The sequence below is a fragment of the Nanorana parkeri genome, unplaced genomic scaffold (assembly GCF_000935625.1).
Source record: "Nanorana parkeri isolate BGI_ZX_2015 unplaced genomic scaffold, ASM93562v1 scaffold571, whole genome shotgun sequence".
NCBI classification, from domain to species: Eukaryota; Metazoa; Chordata; class Amphibia; order Anura; family Dicroglossidae; genus Nanorana; species Nanorana parkeri.
The window spans coordinates 643,830-668,250 of record NW_017306839.1 but is presented as its reverse complement, the minus strand read 5'-3'; the positions used below and the strand labels follow the sequence as shown (position 1 = coordinate 668,250).

The 24,421-nt window shown below is 43.2% G+C and overlaps 1 protein-coding gene across 1 annotated transcript; it reads right to left on the bottom strand.

Annotated features, from left to right (window-relative positions):
• Window positions 1-332: 332 nt before the first annotated feature.
• SELENOP (selenoprotein P) lies at window positions 333-10,717 on the bottom strand. The gene is made up of 5 exons (XM_018562315.1): window positions 10,616-10,717; window positions 4,963-5,178; window positions 4,629-4,832; window positions 3,495-3,612; window positions 333-1,206 (listed from the first exon to the last, which is right to left on the bottom strand). The coding sequence occupies exons 2-5, from the start codon at window positions 5,163-5,165 to the stop codon at window positions 901-903; spliced, it is 831 nt and encodes a 276-aa protein (XP_018417817.1). The 5' UTR covers window positions 5,166-5,178; window positions 10,616-10,717; the 3' UTR covers window positions 333-900.
• Between the last annotated feature and the right edge of the window lie 13,704 nt (window positions 10,718-24,421).

Here is a 24,421-nt window from a genome sequence, read left to right as displayed (position 1 = left end):
GTATTTCTTGAAAAAACCTTAAGCTTTTGTGGGTCCTGCAGCAATGTGGGCTGGTGTTAGAGTCCAAATGGGATTCACTGGGTAGCACACAAGCACAAGCATTGGCTGCAGCAGGACCTACTAAAGGAGTGTTATATGTACAGTGTTTCTAAAGTATCTATTGCCTGCCAGAAGTCACATAAATAGGTGACATGAACTACCTCCACATACATGAACAGCACCCTAGACATCTGCTTATCCCAGAAGATTCTTGTAAATGGCTTGGATGTTAGGCCTGTATGGTTATACCGATGAATGCTGGAGATCTAGAAGCCAAGTGCACTGCAGTTAACTGCCGAACTCTCCAGCAGGACAACGTTTAACCATAGTGATCTTAGGAGACAAGATTACTGACTTAGATCTCAACTAGAGAACAGGTGACTGTCCAGCTCTTCTAGAACTTCACATTCGCTATTCCTGAAAGGTGACACTGGTACAGCTAGTTCAGTCACAGCTGGAAAGCCACGTGTTCTGCTTTTTGCGGGTACTTTGTGTAATTTGAGCAGCTTACTGGTGCTCTTTGCACAGTTCCCGTCACTGTCAGTTTTCTGTCCCCTTTGATCATTCTCAAGCAACACGATGCTCTGTGACTGAGGAATGCTTGTCATCAGGATGGGCCACTTTGGATGTTTGTCATGCAGCGGGAGGCAGACGTCACTGTCAGGCTTCTGAGGGGCTGTCCGACAGCAGTTCCTGTCATTTGCAGGAAGCTGGGAGAACCCCCTTGCACTGTCAAGTGACTCCCTTTCGTACTGTCTCAAAGGACAGCTGTCTGCAGTGTCAGCATCAGCTGTTAGTGGCCTTTCCTGACTCCTCTTCCCAGTCTCAGAGATATTGCTTCTTTCAGCTTTTAGACTTTTTTCAGAGTTTGTTTTTTACGGCTGGGGTGTCTGACCCAGCTACCCTGTGCTCACTAGGATGTTCTGGTCTGACATCAACTTCTTCTACTCCATCTTCCCCCTGTTGGTGGTGATTCTTCCTGTGCACATTGGTGTTCGGTTCGCTAGGGTCTGCCACCTTGGCCTCCTCTTGCTGATGATGGCCAGGTCTGTGGTGGTGGTGGTGGTGGTGATGATGTGGACAATGTTTCAGTGCATCCACCGGCTCTTCTTCTACCTTACCCTGTGTTGGTACTTCCTCTTCTTTCTTGCACACATCACTGGTAATCTACAGGAACAGATATTTTTAATGTACTGCAACTCCTAATCCATTTGAAAATTCTACATAATACAGTATTTTACAATGCGACTGCCTTCTGTTTATTTATATCAGAGTATGTTTAACAAAACCAGTAAAAGATGGTTGTGCAAACATGCAGGTAGTTTGCGCTATGTGAGCTTCCACTTTTTAATCAATGAAGGGGGGGGGGGCCTGAGGACCTGAGCACAAGTTTATTCTTGGGGAAACCAATAACAATCAGCTTATAAATCCATCCTGGCTGACAGCTTCATCCATGTCCTTGGCCTAGGCTTGGTTGCAAATGTCAAGAAGGGACAAAACACAGATGAACATCCTTCTACAGTGAACCTATGAGGAAAACTAAGGACATTCAAGTAACATGCAGTAAAGGTAGCTGAAGCACTGTGGAGTAATTCATCAAACTTCACGGCAGAGGCAGCTCATCAGCCCCTGATCTCTCTCCTAGCAGTGATTTGGCAGCCTTCTAATGTAAACAAAGAACAGGATGCTCTAACCTGTTAAACACCGACCTCTGTGTTACTTTAAACAATGTGCCTCTGTTGTGAACTTTGAGGATGAATTGCTCAGCAGTGCCTATGGCTACAGAGGTTAGTGAGGGCTTGTTTTTAAAACGTATTTACTGCTTGTATATGCAATATGTGCATGTTAAGTATATATTATTTAATGTTAATAGCCTGGCCGCAGATCCACTTTGAGAGATTAGAGAATGGAGGAAAAAGCACCAGTTTTTATATGCACACTTATTTAGTGTTTTAAGCGCCAAATAAATAGAACTGTTGCATGACAATTTATTGTATGTTAGTGGTGAGCTGTCCGTCCATACACATCCACCTCACCTTTTCCCTCCTGCAGTGCTGCTCCACGCTATCTCCCCTTCCATCACTAGAGTATTTACACCTCTGCGATAATGGTGTACATTTTAGAATGGTTTGTAACTTAGAATAATGATGCAAGTGTTTGATTACTTTGGTGCACGCTAGCGGAAACAGTTATCTTTTAATGTAATGTGGTGCAGCTGGCAGAACACAAACCTTGTGCAATGGCATTGTTGATTTGCAGAAAATGCCCCGATAATTACACTAAAAAGAACAATTATCTTTGTTAATCCCCAATTTGAGTTTAGATGCAGGTTGCAAATGTTATATTTATGTCACTCTAGTGAACTTGTTGCTGGCAAGTTTGCTACTATCACAATGTTGCTTCCTCGTAGGCCGAACCTATGAGATGTCATTACTTTGCTTTCTTCCTGGTGATTCTGCATTGTTTTGGTCAGTGAGGGAGTAATGACATAGAAGCATGTTGTAGTTTCTTGAGCGATCCTGGTGCTGGCATCTTGCTATCAGCAACAGGATTGCAAGTGACATGGCTCTTACAGGTATTGACTAAAGCAGAAATTGTATCCTAGTTTTTTAGATCTGTATTGCAGGTGTCCCTGTAAACATCATGAATAGTTTTCTTCAGTCAGAGCATTACCTAACACAATCACATTTACAACTTTTTCTTCTTGTAATTACTCTTTAAACATTTGTTTAAATTCAGTTAAATTTGCAACAACATGTGACTGGTATATAAAAAAGGTATTTTACTGGTAATGTGAAATGTTTATTCCTAAAGTTTTATGCCTATTTATAAAATCAATGCTGAGCAATATCAAGGCTTATTTTTTATATATATTGACAAACATTAATCTACTCCGCTGAATCGATTCAGAAAAAAAAAAGGTTTTTAGTGCTCTGTCTTTATTGGAGAAATCCAGCTCATTTTCTGTCCTGTTCTGTCCTATCACATGTAGGGGAAAATTTCCCTTAGGGGACACAAAAATCTGAGAAGTAAAACTAAAATTGAATTAATTTATTATTATCATTTAATAATTTTAAAAAGAAAATTAAAGTTGTTTTGACTGAAAGGTGTACACTATTTTAAGCTTTTGGTTGTAGTTGAGAGTTACAAGACAACATTATAGCTGTTTATTTGTATTAATCTTTTTTTTAATAAAATGTTGGTGTAATTTTAATTAATCATGCGGTGTGCATTGTCCTGGTTACATGCTGTAAGGGTTTCATAAGAAATGCTGCTCCTTTCTGCTTGAGCCGAGCACCATTGGACATTTAGCGCCCAGACTGCAACAACAGAACTGAGATTTACAGTTCTTTGGTTTCTAATCCTAAAAATGGTTTCCCCTTAAAAAAAATATTCATCTAATTTACACACTAAAACCATGACATGCTGACTTTCACAACTGGTAGTAGCAATACCTGGTGTTTGCAGTCTCCACAGGTGTTTTCACAATACACTGACTTTATAGCATCCTCCACATAACTGAACTGCAAAAACGCATAGGGAAGCTCGAAGTGTTTGACCAGACGCCCACACCTGAAACAAAACATAGAAAATGAACATATCTGTCATTAGGGTAATAGATGGGTAAATCTGGAATCGAAGTGCCACATTGTTACATTCAAGCCCAAAAATTAGTTTATTCCAAACACAAGTTGTGTTTAAAAGGCAAACACATTTTGGGAGCTGTACACTGCCCCCTTTATCAGGGATTTAAGAAACAAGTTATACAGAATCAAACACTAGTGGAGATGCCACTTTAAACATTCGTGCTGATAGTCTTGTAGAACATTCCAGCCTTGTGCAGGTCTACAATCTTGTGCCTATTGGTCCTTTGACAGTTCTTTGGTCTTGCTCATGGTGGTGAGATTTAAATGGAAGAAAGAGATTCTGTGGACAGGTGTCTTTGATATACATAACGAGTTGTCGTTAGGAGGACCTTCTTAAATTGACAGGACTAATCTGTGTGCCACACAGCTAGTCTGTGGGAGCCAGAAATAATTGTTGGTTGGTAGGGGATCAAATACTTATTTTACTCACTGAACTGCAACTCAATTTATAACATTTTTATCTGGATTTTTGGTTGATATTCTGTCTCCATCATTTAAAATACACCTAGGATAAAAATTATAGACCTTTCTTTTCTTTGTAAGTGGGCAAACTTACAAAACCTTCAGAGGATCAAATCATTATTTGCCCTGTTTGTACATGTTAACAGTTGAAAAATGTATACAAAAGAACGGGTTTTCTTTGAGAAAACAAGTTTTATGGAACATTATGGGGGTACCAAAAATATTTCATGCAGTGTATGCTGTAGCCTTTAGGAACCAGATGTAACACAGACTGCCAGGTTTTGTGTCTGAAGTTCAAACAGACAGGCACAATTTGAACGCTGGAAGTAATGGCTTCCTCAAGGGGCTGTGGAAGCACAAGAAAGCAATCAAGGTACTAAATGTTATTTGCAAAGTTGGTGATTTTATGGTTCTGCCTTGTATTAACACATCCATCATCTGCTACTGAATATGAATGAATACATGGATGGCATCAATCACCTGTTATAAATGAGAATGTCATTTCTTTTCCCCTTCAGTAGTCTCCAGACATCTGGCTGCTCCTCCTCTTGCTGATACACTGGAATGCGCTCAGAGACCCTGGACTTCAGTTCGTGGTGTGAGCGTTCCTCTTGGTGGTCGATGACCATAAAGGACACGTTTGTATAGCTTTCATTATCCAACTTCTGCTGCAGTTCATCCAAGCTGATAGGATCAAAATAAGTTTAGACCAACAATGTCCTTTTTTGGTATGTTTAAGTTTTATAGTAGAATTTAGGCTTCTTTATTTGACTTTAGGGTATTTTTTTTATAACTGTGCTAAACTGTGCCTTACCTGGAAGCCTGCAGCTGGCACAGGTATCAGCTTGCTTGAAGAAGTGCCACAACTGTGACTGTTCCATCTGCATCCAGCATGGGACTCTGGGATCCTATCTTCCAATCTGGTGGTTTTTTACACAGCGTTCGGTGACCCTGGCTCCCTGCCCCTCCCCAAGGGAGAAGGCAGAGAGCCAGGGCAAGAACAAAGCCCTTCCACATGTTGGGGCCTCACCTACAAGAAGACAAAGGAGACAGTCAGGATTAATGGAAAGAACCATCAATGTAACACGAGAAAATTCTCACTACATGAAAGAGCTAAATTAATATCATGCAAAACTAAATATACTGCAAGATGAATGAACACCATGCAAAGCTGAAGGTACTGCAAGATGTATTTACTGTGTAACCATCCGCTGAGCAGATATTAAATGTTCATCTTTGTCCTGTTGGGGATATTTCCTCTTGATTTCTGTCCTGACCCATGTCATTGCTGGATGGGAGCTGAACCACCCTCTTCCTCTCTCTAGATTGTAGTCTCCATTTGAAAAATGTACTAGGGGTTGATGCCACTGGCTTCCTAGAGGATATTTTGCAGGAAGTTGAGCTCTCAGCAATGCCTTGTTGGTCATTGGGACAGAAGGCCAGGTGAAGTCTGTACAATTCTACATAGATAGCAATAACAAACAGAAAGCACTTTTTGTATTTGACTCACAATTTTATATTCTTCTTCCATATTTGTATTTATGGAGATTTGTTGGTTAACCATTAGGGAGCGCTTATTGATTTTGTCTAATTCAATGTCCTTCCTTACAGTGAACCTGTATGGGCCAAGGAAAGGGGTCACATAAACCCCCCTCCCCCAGCAGCAAATACTCACCCTTCCACATTCCTGTTCCACTACATTTGTCCACCAGAAGTTAATAAAATACCTGGCACTTTTGAGCATGGGTAAGCACGTGCCATGCACTGTTTCCCATGTGACAGGGCAATACCTCATGACTGGTCCAGCCCGGTCACATGGGGTCAGGGAGAGAGTCATCTGCTGCAAGGAGACCTCCAACAGCACTGGTGACTATTCTTTTGTCCTCGAGTCAAATTCCTCTTTAAGACATAATTTGATTAACGAAAATCTGGCAGAGAAGGATCACTGCAGGTAACACACTGTTCCAATCTATCCATGTTATTTACACACCTACTATGGCAAGTATCCAGAAAACAAAGCAAACACTCTACTGAGCACAAAATATTCTTTCATACAAGTAAAGTCAGCTGAACAAAGCCAGGCACCCTCCATCCAATCCACAGAGGTTACATCATTCCCTGCACCTCTTATTATGTACTTTCCTCCTAATTGTTATTATCAATCCCCATATCAAGTTTCTAATCCCGCGATGCTAGGTGAGGTAGCTGCTTTACTCTCGTGTTTCTCACAGTAATTGCTATGCCAAACCTTGAATAGTGGAGGTCAGGCTGGCCCAAACCAAATAATGTTATCAGCAGACAGCAGGTTTAGACTAGCTGGGCGCAGGGTTAACTTGTCTTTACTTTGACAATACAGCTTAACTTATAAAAAGCTAAATTTTTAGGGCATAACTACAGTATCTTAGAGGAAAGCATTATTTTGTATGTTTAGTGTACAATTATTATGGCAGTTAGAGTAATTATTGGTTGTGCATTAAAGTGCAATGCCTCAACACTGAAATCCTAAGCAGTGTCATCAGCCCTGCCCAGTTTACACCAGCTGGACTACAGAACAATTCCCCCCCACTTATTATCATAACATAAAAGGAGTTAAGAGCAAAGAGCAGTATTTTGCAATGATGCCTAACAACCTATCATTAAGCCACTTTCATCAAGCTAAACAATAAGAACAAAGGAAAGGAAGGCAAAGTCTAATTGGAGAAACATTATGATTATTAAATATACAAAGTATATCGTCTTGATATTTTTAGTCCCTAAACCAAAACGAGTAGTTAGCCCTCTCAGTTGGGGTGGGGGGTTCTAGAGTTCCTCTTTAAAATCATAACGGTATCCATATAATATCATTGCATTTTATGGTTACATTGTCATACCTAGATTCACCAGCAGGTGGTACTGTAGATGAAATGTAGAAACTCCCTTTATTTCTACAGGAATTCAAGGAGAACAATGAGGTGAGTGCTCCTCACTCACCTCATAGTTCTGGCCGACCTGTGACAATGAGACTGTCACAGGTCGGCTCAGTAGATCGGGAGGTGAGCGAACACATACCGGCGTTCGCTCACCTCTCGATCCTGTCACGGCTGCACTCCCCACTCCCCGCTCCAATCCGTCAGCGCTGACTGGCGGAACGGACGGGGGCGGGTACAGCTGGCTCTGCCTCTAGATAGGCAGCGGCAGCTGTCAGTCACACAGCTGGGCGGACATAATTGTCGGGATCCGCTTCAGCTGCGGCGTCTCAGTATACCGCGAGCTACAGCTCGCGGTATACTGAGCCTAGGGTGACGGGAGGACGCTAGTTTGTGTCCTCCCGTTACCCTAAGGAGAACTATGGGGAAAAGCCCTGACCCCATAGTTCTCCTTTCAGTGTGAGAGCAAAGTGCATACGAGTGATGCCAAACTTTTACTTGAAGCTTTAAAATATTCTTTAATTATGTTTGAACAAAACGATTTAGAGAAGGGAAATTTTCAAGTAATTAGAAGACTTTTTAAATATTTGCAATTGCTTCTTTGAGAAAATGTTGTGTTCTAAAACATTCTAGCAGAAGCCTTTTAGCAGTAGCTGGGGAATCTGAAAAGCTGAATTGGCGTACAGTAATACCTTGGTTTACAAGTAACTTGGTTTGAGAGCGTTTTGCAAGACAAGCAAACATTTCTGAAAAATGTTGCCTTGATATACAAGCAAATGTCTTGCATTAAGAGCAAAATTTTGTAGAAAAGTACCACCCGAATAAGGCTGTAGCAGTGCGAGCGATGAGTCTGTTCAACGACAATGCAATGTCACATTGGATAGATTCCTTGTTAAGGTTTCACGAAATGAAAAAGATTCCATTGAGCCAAGAGATAGCAGTGATTCCGTTAGTGATGGTGAAAGTCGTCCTGCACAATAATCCTCCTCTCTCTCGTCTCCCTCACACCAGCCACGAAGGTAACCGGAAATTGGTTTATTTTTCTTTATATTTTGTACAGTATTATATTACAGTACAGTATTGTAATCATTTTTATATGAATATTTTTGGGTTCTGGAAGGAATCATCTGAATTTCCATTATTTCCTGTGGGGAAATTCGCTTTGATATACAAGCGCTTTGGATTACAAGCATGCTTCCGGAACGAATTAGGCTTGTAAACCAAGGTATTACTGTATTTACATTTAGCTTATCTCTTCAAGTCAGCTGGATGGCCGGCAGCCAGCAATATGTGTTTTTTAGATATCAAATTTGCTGTCTCATATTTACAAATATATACGGACTTATGTAACAATTTACAGCCTTATTTGATAAAGATATATCATTCCTAAGTAGTATTCCTTAAGTGCAGCAACCAATCAGAATCTATGGATTAGTCTTTCAGCAGAGTGAATTCTGATTAGTTCCCATGTATTGTTTTGCTTATGAAATCTTTATTTAAAAAAAAAAAAAGGATATAAAGTATAGTAACCCATGACAACCGATCAGCAGCTTAGAATGAGGAGACTAAACCAAGCTGCCTTTTGATTGGATGCCATCCCGTTACATTCAGCTGTTTCTATCCATTATTTTTTGTTAAATTTGTAAAAGGTTTCAGCAAAGGAAAAGCAGTGTACATCTATCTTTTAGTATAGGTTAGGGGTTATAGGCTAGGTGCTGGTAACCTCTGACATGCTTATGCAATGCTTTTTGCTTTAACTGACAGCTAACTAGGGTCTTAGTTGCAAAGCCTGGCCCACCCACCTGCCTGATGTCATTGAAATCTGCATTCTTACAGGTACAGGGTTTGGTGCTGATCCAAGGTCTAAAGTGCAAGCTTTAGGGGGAATGTAATGCATTCATTGGGGCAGATCTAAGCACTAAAGTGTATGCATGGGGGCTGGTCTGCAGTGCATGCATTGGGGCAGATCCAAGGTCTGAAGTGCATGCACTGGGGTGGCTCCAAGGTCTGAAGTGCATGCACTGGGATGGCTCCAAGGTCTGAAGTGCATGCACTGGGGTGGCTCCAAGGTCTGAAGTGCATGCATCGGGGATCAACATGTATTTCTGCAACAGTTAACCAAATTTTGAACTCATAATTTTACTGCTAATGACAAGTTAAACAAGTAAAAACAAACTACAAGACTATACTGCGCTATGGTTCACAGGCACAATGGTTGTCTAATGCTTGTGAAAATGACACTCAATGTGGAAGGTTGCTGACCCCTGGTATAGGTGTGGTATAAGGACTGCATGCATGCTGTGGCACCTGAAGCAACAGCCCCTGTTCTCCTAAATGCCTCCCCCGAGAAGCCCACTCCACTTTGGAGAGTGATGAGGTGCAAGATCTAGAGCAGCCATCGAAGCTATTGAGTAGGAGCCATGAAAAATTGAGTTAACATGTATGTAAAGCTAAAATCAATGTTTTTCTTATGCTTGTCATCATGTCTTACGGTGTACAGTTTTCTTGAGAATTGTTTTGTGTTTCTTTTGTTAAGTTTCTTACCCAAATATAATACCTGTAACATTACCTTTTGTGTCAGGCTGACAACACTAAACTGCTGCCTCACAGTTACCAGCAGTAGCGTTGTCAGGTCACGTAGCCCGGTGGCAGACTGAAGGAGCTCACATGGCAGGCTGACAATGCTTCTGCTTATTGTGAAGCAGTGGCTTAGCGTTGTCAGTCTGCAACAGGAAGTGACTTTTCTTGCAGAACCTCCAGGCGTAAAACTTTGCAACAGATTAACAAAGGATCATATGCATATGAAAACTGTATTTGATGAAATATGATACCAAACACACCGAAAAAAACATTTTGGGTTTACATACACTTTAACTTTCCTACTTTAGCAGCCACATGTCCCTTTAATTAAAATGCTGGCACGTATGCTGAAGACTTTCAGGAACAATTGAATGCTTTCAGAGTGCAGTAAACCATAGCAAGCAATCAGAATTTATGTTGCTGCAGTTAGCTGGAATCTGATGGGGAGCAAAGGCTTAAGGCACTCTGCACATAGCAACTGCACTTTTCACACCCTTCCAAACTTAGTCTGCTAATGTACTAACATTGTACCCCTCAAAATCCAGGGAAATGGTAAAGAATACAGAGTGGGGAATTTATCAAAACTGGAGCAGACGAAAACTGGAGCAGCTGTGCACGTCAACCAACCAGCTTCTCTCTTTCATTTTTAAATCTTAACTGAACAAACTAAAGAGAGAAGCTGATTGGTTGCCATGCACTTCTGCTCCAGTTTTAGTCTGCTCCAGTGTTGATAAATCCTCCCGAGTGTTCTTGAAGGGTACCCAACTGCTTTTTTATAGCTCGAAAACCTTCTCAGCCATTACAATGTCAAAGCCATTAGTACAATCACCAAGCCATGATTAAAGAGCCCTGATGACTTTGTCTGAAAGTGCACGTTTCCTTTAAATAAAGTTTAGTAAAAGAAGAGAAGAGTTGTAGAAGAAATGAAGCTGCACAAGCAGATTAGAGGATAGCAAGCATTATTAACATGCAACAGCTTACTCTGCCCCTTGGTCCTCCGCAGACTGCTGCTCTGCACAATGGGCTGTCTCCTCCCTATTTATACTCAACTTGTTTATCAGTCTGCACACAAACTCAAAGTCGAGGCCAGTCATGTGGGACGTCCCTGGAAATAAAGCTATAGGCTCACAGGCGTCTGCCTTGGCGACAATGCAAAGCCTACATGCACAGCCCTCAGTGGAGCCCCCTTCCTGAGGAATACTTTAATATATGAAATTTGTCCCCCTTCTGCTATGGAAATAAAACAAATTCTGCATTCCATTGTCCCCTGTGTGCTGGAATGGATCGCTCCACACAGGGCTGGGCGTATCCTGACCTCACATTCCTCCTGTGCCCCAAGTCTTGAGGAAGATGAGCCAGCTGAGTTTGCAGTTTTGCTGCCTTTTATTAGAAGTTGTTCACTTCTTTACAGCAACATTGATAGTATTTTGAAGATAGGGGACATGGAGGCAGATTTAATAAGCCAAACAACAAAAATACTACAGGGCAGGCTGCTCCTGAATCGCGGCTGTATGTGCCTCAAAAAGGTGCAATTGTACGTGTGCCAGTCCTGCGCAAATTCACAGGGCCCTTTAAACTATTGTTAGTGTGTTGAATATCTGGCACACAGAAACATGTTTTTCTTTGGATGTGCCAAATAGTTTTTTCAGTGTGAAAACAAAAGCTGACTTGTACACCAGATGTTAAAAAAATATTTTCGTGTAAAAACTTTCACACCTACCAATAAATAAAGTTTCCGAAAATGAATCCGTCAATATTCGGCACAATGGAGGTGTGCAGTCGTGCAGAAAGAGGATGATAGCGTAAGACAGTTACACATTCTACTATGCACCAAATAAACCATATGTGCTGCAACAATAGTTTGTTTGATATAATGCAGAATAATAAGACGTCACGTGCAACAATTCGCATTCCTCAACATCCGCCATTCAACTTCTATCCTGTATTTTCAGAGTGTAAGGCCCCTTTCACATGGGCTGATTGGGAGAGGATCCGTGCACGGATGGACAAAGGAGTAGCCAGAGGTGCTATGCACCACCAGCACCCCCTGTAAAGTGAACCATTGGCACCCCCTCCCTGGCTTCAGGTGGTAAAAAGTGTAGGGACATCACCAACTCTGAGCAACTACTCCAGATACTGTACCATGTGTTTACTGCATGCTATTGCACAGTGCACTAGGTGCATTGCGGTGATATTCATTGGAATGGCACCCCCAATGCATCTCCCGGCAGCTGTACATTGCAGTGCAGCGCGCAGCACCATATTACTGTGTGTCAGTGAAAAAAGTAGAGCGTTCCAAGAGGAGGGCACAAGGAGGTTTTTTGGGGTTCTATTCAAATGAATGGCAAAGCAATACACTAGTGCATGATACTACACACTAAGTGCACTAGGTATCATGCGATTAGCGCAATGCCCTGGCGTGAACGGGCCCTCAATAAACATCTATTTCAATCACTTTCATTGAAACATATTAAATATCCATTGTTGTTATTCCCTCTTATTACCAATTCAGATCGAAGTACTGAGTTCTATGCTTTATTATCCTGACAGAGGAAGGACACAGAGTTTTTAATGTGAACAGCGTCATTGTTTCTCAGAACTGCTACTTGATCAGTGCGGATTACATTCTTAGCAGCAGATAAAACAGAGAGTTGCTTGGAGCCAATTTTCTTCTGGTAAACAAGAGAGCCTTTAGGCTGGCTATACATGGGTGTCAATAGGGGCACTCCGCACATGTTCCTAACCTCCGGTGAATGCTCTTCAGAACCCCTAGACCAGTGAGGTAATACAATTGTTACACTACATGCTAAAATAAATCCTGGGTGAGATGAAGATATGGATGGTATATGCTGCACCAGACTATTCTACTAATGAAGACCTTACTGAATTTTTAAAGTATTATTTTTAAGGCCGCCTCGCGACTCCACGAGATCACCAGTCTTACCACTCTCCGTTCTGCCCTAACATTGATAGTTGCTGACGGCCACAATTCTCACGTTCAGACCCAGATTTTCGGCTGACAGTCCAGTCTTTAAACACTTTAACAACAGCTGCTCTTGAACATTTAACGAATTCTGCTGTTTTGCTGATACTCGCGCCATGGCTCCGAGCGCCAACAATCATCCCACATTCAAAGGCTGTTAAATCGCGTTGTTTACCCGAATCTTCAGAAAAAAATCACTTCTACTGTCGTGGTAAACAACCTGCTTCCCTATTTATAATGGTCTGGCCCTCTAGCAACTTCAGCGCCAAATTATAGCTAATTTGCCTACAAACGTCAGGTGGTCATAATAATCTGGCCACTCAGTGTATACTGTTTGCGTGTAAGCATGGTAATGCAGCAAAGGTAAAGCACAACTCCAGTCAGAAATTTAAGAATCACACAGCAAAAATGTAAAAAATGTGTCAGTCATTTATGAACAGAACCTGAAAACTAGCTCAGTCATGAAGGGGTTAATAAATTGAGATAAAATGAAAAAAAAGTACAGCCTGTACCACAACGTACATTCCGGGTAGCAAAACCTGTAGCTGGGAACCAGAGACAGCTGGTGGCCAGTGATTATCATTATACCGCTGAGCTATAGAAAGACTTTCCCTTCCCATCTGTTTACTCTCATGTACTAGTTTTGCAGAAAATCTGAGAAATGACTGTTCTTATAGGTGTTATGTCGCTGCCTTTCCATGAAGGGGAATCACTAGGTCGTTTATTCCCCTTGACAAGACGATTAAAGTAAGAAACGAAAACTGTAATAAGAAAAATGTGCAAGTGCCCAAAGCCGGGAAGTTTGCAATTAGATTACACATTATGTTACACAGTATTTTTTGGAATGGAAAACACACTGAACATCCAGGGTCAGCATGTGATTGTCGGTTATTAACCCGTTCATCAGCGTTACTGCATTATGCTTCCGTCTTATAATACCTGCATTTTGAGAAGACCAAAACAGATGCCACAAAAAGCTGGTTTAATCAGCCAATGTTATCACTTGCATGGTTCCTGCTTGGCTACATACTAAAAGATTTTTTTTTATCTACGCAGTGGTGTTTTCTAGATATACCATATTTTAGACTCAGTGATGTCATCACTGGGCCTTCAGACCAGTGTTTCTCAACCTTTTTTCGGGCACAGCACCCTTTAAAAGTATGAAAAGGTCACTCCAAAATGAAATGTAAAAAATTGTGGTCCTTCCTAAATCCATACCAGACCCTTAAAGTAGAACTATGGGGTTAAGGCTTTTCCCCATAGTTCTCCTTAGGGTAACGGGAGGACACAAACTAGCGTCCTCCTGTCACCCTAGGCTCAGTATACCGCGAGCTGTAGCTCGCGGTATACTGAGACGCCGCAGTATACCGCGAGCTGCTGCTCGCGGTATACTGAAACGTCGCAGCTGAAGCGGATCCCGACAATTGTGCCGGGATCCGCCCAGCTGCGTGACTGACAGCTGGCTCTGCCTATCTAGAGACAGAGCCAGCTGTCCCCGCCCCCACCCCCGTCCTTTCTGCCTGTCAGCGCTGGCGGGTCGGAGGGGGGAATCCAGCCCCTCCTCTGTCACGGCAGAGAGCCGTGACAGGATCGAGAGGTGAGCGAACGCCGGTATGCGTTCGCTCACTTCCCGATCTACTGAGCCGACCTGTGACAGTCTCATTGTCAAAGGTCGGCTAGAACTATGAGGTGAGTGAAAAGCACTTACCTCATAGTTCTCCTTTAACCCAGATAGGGCTCTGATATAGCTTTTAATGGAGGACCATATAGATTTTAATGGAGGACCCCACACAAAAAAAAGTGGGGCCCCTTCTTTTACATCATGAGCCTCAGTCCCTCCTTTACATCAGGGTCCAGCTATCACATCAGAAGCCACAGCTGCTGCTGCATGGGACGGGGCATCAAGGGCAGAGCAAGCCTGGATGGAGGCAAACTTCCGTCCTTTTGTAAATGGATTCCACCCTCCCTTAATTAGCGTCATTCATTTCCATGGTGATGGCAGCTGGTCTGTCTATACCATGTAACAGCATCACATTGTACAAAAGTTTCAAGGCATCCCCGAGGGAGTCAGGAGACATCGCCGGGTGCACCAGCACCCTGGTTGAGAAGGATTCTCTAGTCTAGAGCTATAGAACTAGCAGAGGTTGGTGGGAGGTCCAGCAGAAGAGGCTGTAGAAATTGGGAAGGTGAAAGTTACAGAGAGAGTTCAGCTTACAATTTTTCAAAGTCCAGTTTAGGACCTCCTTTAGACGGGCAGCAGGCTCCACTGTCCTTCTAAAGCCACACTAAACTCAGGAGTTCAATCTTAAAAATGCATTCAAGTTCCTTAACCCCTTCGTGACTGAGGCCTTTTAAAAAAAAAAAAAATTTGCACCCATGTTAAATTCCACATTTTAGGCCTGAAAATTACTTAAAACCCCCACACATTATATATTTTCTGAAAGCCAAGACCCTATAGAATAAAATGGTGGCAGTTGCAAATTTTTATGCTGCTCGATATTAGCGCAACTCCTTATCAAACCCCAAAATGTAGTGAAAAATGCATCGCTTCTACGGGGTACCCGTTTACCAGCCCGTAGAAGCGATCTGGCGGCAGCTGACAGTCGGCTTTACAAGTTTAAACAGCCCCGATGCCAGCGACCTACACTGCACGCCGTTGGTCGTGAAGCTGTTAAAGTGACATTAAAGTCCAAACATCCCATGCTGGTGTATGTACGTACCTTAAATGATGCCTTTTGATCCGATCATCTTTTTCTTTCCAGTAGTTTTCATCAGTCCCCCAGGGCTGGTCTCTGATCCAGTGCTGATTGCTGCGTCTTCTGTGTCCCATGGATTCAGTGCGGGTGCATGCTGCTGGGCTGCCTGCATTGATTTACCTTGTGTCTCTCCTCGTCTCCCGGCCAAAGATCTGTACTGCGAATGCGCCTGCCCCATGATCCTTTGCGGTCACCCGAGAACCTTCAGACCTTCGGACAGGAGCATGCGGTGGGGACACAGGTAAGTTTAAACCTGTTTGGTAACTTGTTTTTTTTTTTATGTTTTTGCATATATCTACTGCTTGCTAGCTATTACTATTAACAAAAAATGTATCTTTCTTATTTGTGTATCACTCGGCTGTAGATCCTCAAATCATCTCTGAATTGGTGCCGACACTGTCCTTCTGGAGCGTGGCTACTTTTGTTCCCCATGGTCCATGTGTGTGTTGTAAAGTAGCCACCGCTCCAAGCTCGCTCCCGTGATGGACTACAATCTCATGTTTAGTTTACTAATTTGTATTGAGATTGCAGTCCATAACAGGAGTGAGCTTGGAGCGGTGACTACTTTACAACACACAGGGACCATAGGGAACAAAAGTAGCCACCCTGCAGAAGGAAGGACAGTGTCAGCACCAATTCAGAGATGATTGGAGGATCTACAGCTGAGTGATACACAAATAAGATACATTTTTGTTGATAGTTCAGGTACTTGAATGGATTTCTAAGATTTAACTCCTGAGTTTGGTGTCACTTTAAAAGCGATATGCAGTGGATTGCTTTACATGGGGTGGTAGGGCAGTGGCTGCCCGGCATTCAGAAGGCAATACTGCCAACTCCTCAATGCGGGTTTTTAAATTTTTTGGATCCCAAGAGGATTTTCATTGAACTACCTCACCACAACCGTGGTCCATTCACCTCAATGATTGCATTTGGCAGGCTGCACCGACTGTCTTAAGGTGCCCATACACCTTGCGATTATCGTACGATAAATCCCGCGATCGTACGATAATCGCAAGGTGTATGGAAGGCGTGCAACCTCTGCTACTGTAGGGTCGCATGACTTTCGTCTTAAGAGCATGTTCGGAAACCCGTCGAGAATCGTACGATTGTCAGCGGGTTTGTGGTTTGTGCCCGTTCAGTATTGCAGTCATCGGAAGCCCGCCCCTCAGAGGGGCGCGGCTTGTGATGATCGCAAGTACGATCTGCCTGTCCAAGATGGGCAGATCGTACTTTTTTTTAATTACCTTAAAACCATCGCAAGACAACATAGCGCCAACAGCTTGCTCAGTGCTTTACAAAATAGGGGAGACATTACATATACAGTAAAATTCAAGACACGATGGTTAGGAGATAGTAGAATACATTGTATGATTTATATCATCCCTAAATGAAACATGAGTCTCCAATGGCCTGACCCTTTAAAAAAGTTGTTTCTCAGTTTCAGATGAACCTTGCTCTGCTTCCTCCTGTGCGCACTATCTGCTTTTCTGCAACAATGCAAGGTCAGCTTCTACTAATGTTTCACATGAGCTAAAATTCTGAACTGCTGTGCTATCAGCTTTGTTTTCAGCGGAAATGTATCTGTTAAACGTAAGGAAGTGAGATTAGGCTCTTCTATCCCCTTGCATAAAAACAAGTTTATGTCACGAGCGAACTAATGCTCAATGTACCTTACTGGGTCACACAGGGCACTTACCCAGGCGTTCAGTGCTACAAATTCACATCACTCTGCAAATATTTATAATGTGCTCCAGCCAAAATTCAAGAAAAGCAATGTTTATTATAGTTCCTTCCAGCTTCTGATCTTTGTTTTTACTGTCCCATTATTCAATGAGGGTGATGTGATGGTTAGCTGAGACATTCTTATGGGATACTGGAGTGGGAGGGCTTTTTATCCCATAGTTCTTTTAAGGGTCACAGGAGGACATACAGTATACTAACCTCCTCCTGTGACCCAAAGCTCAGAATATAGCGAGCTATAGCTCACTATATACTGAGAGTGCCGCAGCCGAGACAGATCCTGACAATGCTGTTGAGATCCGCCCAGCTGCATGAGTGACAGCTGGCTCTGCCTATCAAGAAGCAGAGCCAGCTGTGCCCGTCCTCTCCCCCGTCTGTTTTCCAGTCAGTGCTGGAGGATCAGAGAGGGGGGAAAATCCCTGAGGGGAGCGGTAACTGCCAGTCACAGCTCTCTGCAGGGAGATGTTCGGAACGTGAGCGAGCGACATTATGCGTTCGCTCACTTCCCGATCTATGGAGCCAACATGTGACAATTTTATTGTCACACGTCGGCTCGAACTATGAGGTTGAGTGAAAATCGCTTGCCTCATAGTTCTCCTTTAAAGAAACCCTGACTATTGTATTATTAGTGCATTTAAGGCATTTTATGATGTTATTCACCCGTAAAAGACTCCTTTGTGCACACATCCAAAAGCCATGAAACTTTTGCTCGGTGCCACCATCTTGGATGTGATGTCAGCGGACTCAAGGTATACCCTGTAGTATTCCTCTTTGCTTCTTCCCTAGCAGCTACATAAAGGATTATGCAGAGGGGTTTAGGGAGGCTAGAGATGCTGCACCAGCACAGAGGATAATTAGACACTCCCAGTAGAGGAGAGTGCTATGACGTGCAAGTAGTGCTGTCCCGATAGTATTCACCACTGGAGGCGATGTCGGTCCGAAGGGGTGGGTACTGTCAGGTAAGGGCCACCATGGTGGGAGGTGGCATGCGCAGATAATTTCTCATTCAAAGGGTGGGGTGAACGCTGGACCTCGCTGTCAGCGGCTCTATCCGGCATCCCACCCAGCTCACTGACATCACTGGTTGCCAGGAGCTTGGTGGGACGCAAGCCAAAGTGTCCCCAATCAGCTCCTGGCAACCGGTGATGCTGTGGCTGCCCCCCATGATGCCCTCCCCTGCACCAACACCCAGCCGCCCCCCCCAACTGCCTCAGGCTGACTCATTATAGGGACAGCCCTATGTGCAAGAAGGGACAGGTATATGCTAAAAAAAAGACCCTTCCTGGAATAGTCAAATTTTCCAACGAGTTGAAAGGCACATTGCGAGTTATAATAAAAAAAATATTTATAGAAAGGAAAAACCCAACAAGTGAGCATTTAAAATGCTTTTTTTCTGTGCTTTTATCTGCAGTTTTTTTAGTTGGTGACAGGGTCTATTTTTCAACCTCCACCTGCTGGGTGAAAAGGAGAATATAAAGTATTAATATGATCATAATAAAAAATAAAGAAAATATACAGACGCGCTATACATTTCCTCTAATGTCATCTTTCGTTTGATATCAGTCCAGTAGCACCGCGAAGGGGCGTTTACACCACTACTGCAAACAAGGAGTCAAGATGATGGTATAAATAAGGTTTAGGGTTAGTGCTGGAGGTTGAGGTTTTGGGGTTAGCGCTATGGGTTAGAGTTAGGGGTTTAGGGTTAGTGTTAGGAGTTGAGGGTTATAATTAGGAGTTGAGGGTTAGAGTTATGGGTTATAGGTTAGAGTTAGGGGTTTAGGGTTAGTGTTCGGAGATGAGGGTTACAGTTAGGGGTTGAAGGTTACAGTTGGGGTTAAGGGTTAGTGTTAGGAGTTGATGGTTAGAGTTATGGGTTACAGTTAGGGGTTGAGGGTTAGTGTGAGGAGATGAGGGTTAGAGTTAGCAGTTTGTGGGTTAGTGTTAGGAAATGAAGGTTAGAGTTGGAGTTGAGGGTTACTGTTATGAGTTGAGGGTTAGAGTTATGGGTTATAGGTTAGAGTTAGGGGTTGAGGGTTAGAGTTAGGGGTTAAGGGTTAATGTTAGGAGATGAGGGTTAGAGTTAGGGGTTGAAGGTTACAGTTATGGTTAATGGATAGTGTTAGGAGTGCCGGGTTAGAGTTATAGGTTGAGGGTTAGTGTTAGGAGTTGATGGTTAGAGTTATGGGTTACAGTTAGGGGTTGAGGGTTAGTGTGAGGAGATGAGGGTTAGAGTTAGCAGTTTGTGGGTTAGTGTTAGGAAATGAAGGTTAGAGTTGGAGTTGAGGGTTACTGTTATGAGTTGAGGGTTAGAGTTATGGGTTATAGGTCAGAGTTAGGGTTGAAGGTTAGTGTTGGTAGTTGAGGGTTAGAGTTAGGGGTTGAGGGTTAGTGATAGGAGTTCAGGATTAGTGTTGGGAGTTTAGAGTTAGTGTTAGGAGTTGAGGGTTAGAATTATGAGTTGAGGGTTAGAGTTATGGGTTATAGGTTGGAGTAAGGGGTTGAGGGTTAGTGTTGGGAGTTGAGGGTTAGAGTTAGGGTTGAGGGTTAGAGTTATAAGTTGAGTGTAAGAGTTATGGGTTATGGGATACAGTTCAGGGTTGTGGGTTAGTGTTGGGAGTTGAGAGTTAGAGTAAGGGGTTCAGATGGTTAAAAGATGAGGGTTACAGTTAGGGGTTGAGGGCTAGTGTTAGGAGATGAAGGTTAGAGTTATGAGTTGAGGATTAGAGTTATGAGTTATAGGTTAGAACTAAGAGTTGAGGGTTGGGAGTTGAGAGTCAGAGTTAGGGGTTGAGAGTTAGTGTTAGAAGACGAGAGTTAAAATTTAGGGGTTGAGAGTTAGTTGAGGGTTAGTGTTAGGAGATGAGGGTTAGAGTTGGGGTTGAGGGTTAGTGTTAGGAGTTGAGGGTTGGAGTTATGGGTATAGGTCAGGGGTCAGCAACCCACGGCTCCGGAGCCGCATGTGGCTCTTTCATCCATCTGCTGCGGCTCCCTGTCCAGGGGCGGAACTACCGCCAGGGCCTCGGTACGGGTGTAACTGTACACTGTGTGCTGTTATTTCATTTAATTAGACAAGTGGATTATAAATGGGGAACATTACACTGTAATGTTGCCTATTATAATCTATTTCTCTGATTAAATGATTAGACAGGGCCGCTGTTCTATCAAAGTTTGTGTCTAGGTTGGAATGTGTGATCAGTGATGTGGTCAAACATTTCAATGTAACCCCGCCCAGTTTTTTGGCGGTGGAATGTGTGACCACCAATAGGTCAAACATTCCAACGCTTTCTCAGCTGTTCCAGGGCAGATCGGCATCGCAGATTGTATGTGCAGGAGAACTGATCGGTCCTGAAACTCTTCTATCCGACTTTGTGAGTGGGGTGGAATGTGAGATTGCACTGAAAGTGGCATTTCAGGACCGAACAACTGAGCCCAGAGTCCAGTACGTTACTAAGCCCACATATACATGCTATACATAGCATAAAGGTAAAAAATGATATATGCCTTGTTATCTTCATTTTAGATGTCAAAAGGGTTTTGTGGCTCCCGGTGTTTTATTTTCTGTGGGAAACGGGTCCAAATGGCTCCTTGAGTGTTTAAGGTTGCTGACCCCAAGTATAGGTTACAGTTAAGAGTTGAGGGTTAGTGTTAGAAGATGAGGGTTAGAGTTAGGGGTTGAGAGTTAGTGTTAGAAGATGAGGGTTAGAGTTAGGGGTTGAGGGTTAGGAAATACAGTAAGAGTTACAGTTGGGGTTGAGGGTTAGTGTTGGGAGTTGAGAGTCAGAGTTAGGGGTTGAGAGTTAGTGTTAGAAGATGAAGCTTAGAGTTAGGCCCCATTCACACCTAGGCGTATTGTAATATGCGCGTCTGTCGCGCGACCGTCACGCGTTTTTTTACCGCGATTCGCGGTAAAAAAGTCGTGCGATTCCAAAGGCTACTTGGCTGTATCCCAATGGAAAAGGCCCTACAAAACGGCCCAAAGTAGTCCCGGGACCTTTTCAGGCGTGGGCTGTTTTGTAGGGCGTTAGGGACGGGCGGAAATACGCCTAGGTGGGAACGAGGGCATTGACTACAATGCAATTTATATTTTTGACCGTTTTGTAGAGCGTTCGTCGAGCGTAGAACGCGCTACAAAACGGTCAGGTGTGAACGAGGCCTTAGGGGTTGAGGGTTAGTGTTACAAGATGAGAGTTAAAATTTAGGGGTTGAGGGTTAGTGTTGGGAGTTGAGAGTTAGTTGAGGGTTAGTGTTAGGAGATGAGGGTTAGAGTTAGGGTTTATAGTTTAAATTAGTGTTAGGGATTAGGTTCGGGTTAAAGGTTAGTAGAGGGGTTTAATAAACAAAACCTTTCATATGTAAAACCTATGTGGTTTACTCAAGACAGCAACACCAAATGTCATTATCCAAAAGCTGAAGTACTGCTAAGAACAGACACCAGTGCAGTTTCTGTTATACAGTTTCCGCCATTCTGAGCAGATGTTTTGCGTAGATAAATGTGATGAGAAAAAAAAAATGAATAACATTTCCAAAGCATTGATATTCAAGTGTGGTAGCATCCTTTATTATATGAATAATAAGGGAAAGGATGAAGTGGTGCAAAAAAAACAATAGTTGTAGTTAGCAAAGGTAAGATGTTTGTTTCCAATTAAAAGGTACACATTTAATAATGAGCCCGCTGGATATGTGAGAAGACAATACATTAATATTATTATTATTATTTTTGTTTTGGGACCCAATGATCTGTGGTGTGCCCCACGTTGGCAAGCTCACATAAACAATTCCATACAGCTTTATCTAAAACTAAATGGTATCAAAAATTCCATGTATAAACAACGAGCTATGATCTTAATCCAAGATGTATTTTTAAAAGAAAAAAAGGAAGTGAGGAACTCTGTGTTCATTTCCTATGTTTAAAACTGATAAATACAACATATCTAAACAACAAATTAGCAGGAGAAATAACATCCCAAGCAAATGTGTTTTGATTTTAGAGCCTTTTTTATATACTTTCATAATAAAGAAGTACATTATTACCATTAGCAATTAAAGGGAAACTCCAACCGGACACCCAGCCATATGGCTGGTAAGGTAACGCACATACTTTTGTTATCTTCTCGCATCTCCTTCTAAAACGTTTTCATTTCTACAATTCTCTATTGGCGCTGCCTGCTTATTGGGTACAAAATATATTTCGTCACACTGAGCTTTCTTAATTATTATATTATTATACAGGATTTATATAGCGCCAACAGTTTGCGCGGTGCTTTCAGGCCCGTCTTTAATATTGATCGGACCCAGGGCAAACATTTTCTTGGGCCCCCCACCAAGAAATTATTTTTTTTTTAAATGACAACATGATTGTATAGCTCCCTGAAAATCTCACTCCATTTCTGTTCTGTCCTTCATATATATGTGAATAACAGAAATGGAGTGAGATTTTCAGGGAGATATACAAATTGTATATCTCCTTTATATTTCTCCTTTTTTATTTTCTCACCTACCTGCCTCAGTCAGTCCTTGCCTCGTGCCAGTCTGCCTCTTTCCGGATGTCCTGGACGTGAGTGAGGCACCCGTCAGCACAGCCTCACGTCCTCCAGGGAAGCCTGTGACATGTCACGCTATGCGGGCGGGGGCCGAGGGAGGAGCTACCTTTAGGATGCGATCGTGCAGATCGCATAGGACAATACGTTATGGCATTGTCGTATGCGGCCGCTGCCATAACGTATTATACTATGCGATCTGATCGGCAATTTTCTGCGGGCTCAAGGGGCAGATGCTTCGGGCCCCACAACCTTTATTGGGCTCGGGGCAAGTGCCCTCTTTGCCCTGCGTTAAAGGAGAACTATGAGGTGAGTGATTTCCACTCACCTCATAGTTCTAGCCGACCTGTGACAATGAGACTGTCACAGGTCGGCTCAGTAGATCGGGAGGTGAGCGAACACATACCAGGTTCGCTCACCTCTCGATCCTGTCGCGGCTCTCTGCTGTGACAGGGGGAGGGGCTGGAGTCCCCTCTCCGATCTGCCAGCGCTGACTGGCGGAACAGACAGGGGAGGGGGCGGGTACAGCTGGCTCTGCCTCTAGATAGGCAGAGCCAGCTGTCACTCACGCAGCTGGGCAGATCCCGTCATCTACGTCGGGATCCGCTCCGGCTGCGGCGTCTCAGTATACCGCGAGCTGTAGCTCGCGGTATACTGAGCTTAGGGTAACGGGAGGACGCTAGTTTGTGTCCTCCCGTTACCCTAAGGAGAACTATGGGGAAAAACACTGACCCCATAGTTCTCCTTTAAAGACGGCCCTGGGTGCTTTACAATATAAGGAAGAAATTACAATTACAATACAAGACAAGATAGTAAGGAGGGCACTGCCCATGAGGGCTTGCAGTCTTAAAGGGAGGGCAATAATATGTTTATATTATTATTATGCTGAAATATGTATGATATACGATCGTGTTGCATATTTTTTAGGTTGAAATCCAGGCTGATTTTAAAAAACACCAATGAAAGCAGTCATGTATTTATTTAAAAAAAAACATTGAGTATATTTATTAATAATGATTCACTAGCGAGCAGTAGATATATGTAAAAACTTTTCTTTTTTTTTAAACAACTTTTGAAACAGTTTTAAACTTACCTCTGTTTTCTCCGCGCGCTCCCGTCCGAACATCTGAAGAGTCTTGGGCGGGCGCATGCCCAGTTCAGATGTTCGGCCGGGAGACAAGGAGAGACACAAGGTAAGTCTATGGAGCAGCGTGCACTCGCACAGACACCGTAGGACATGAGAGAATCGGAGGACAGAGGAGTCAGCGCTGGATCGGAGACCCGCACCAGAGCTGGAGGGACAGCTGAAAAGGACAGTAAAGAACATGATCAGATTAAGAAACATAATTTAAGGTAAGTCCTTACATTAGCATTGTGGAGGGGGGGGGACGACTTTTGACTTTAATGTCACTTTAACTTCCTCCCTCCAGTGCAAGGGATCTGCGAGCATGCAGCCTCCCTGTTATGCTGATACCAGAACTCATGCCCTTCAGCATCGGAGGGGGGAATTTTATTCAAAAATAGGAGTCCCCCTTCCAAAGCACTGATGCCCTATGCTGATGAGCACTGTACTATTTGCCACCTGCAAATCCATCGATGTCAACATGAGAGAAGGGAAGAGCAGGGTCCCCAACATACCTTGCACAAACTCCCATGAGCTAAGCATGGTTTTATGTGCTTATTTTTTCATACCAGCACACATGGTGAACAAGTGAGGGGTCCCTTTAGAACCCCCTTAAAGCACCCTGCAACGTTGACAGGCATGGGTCTT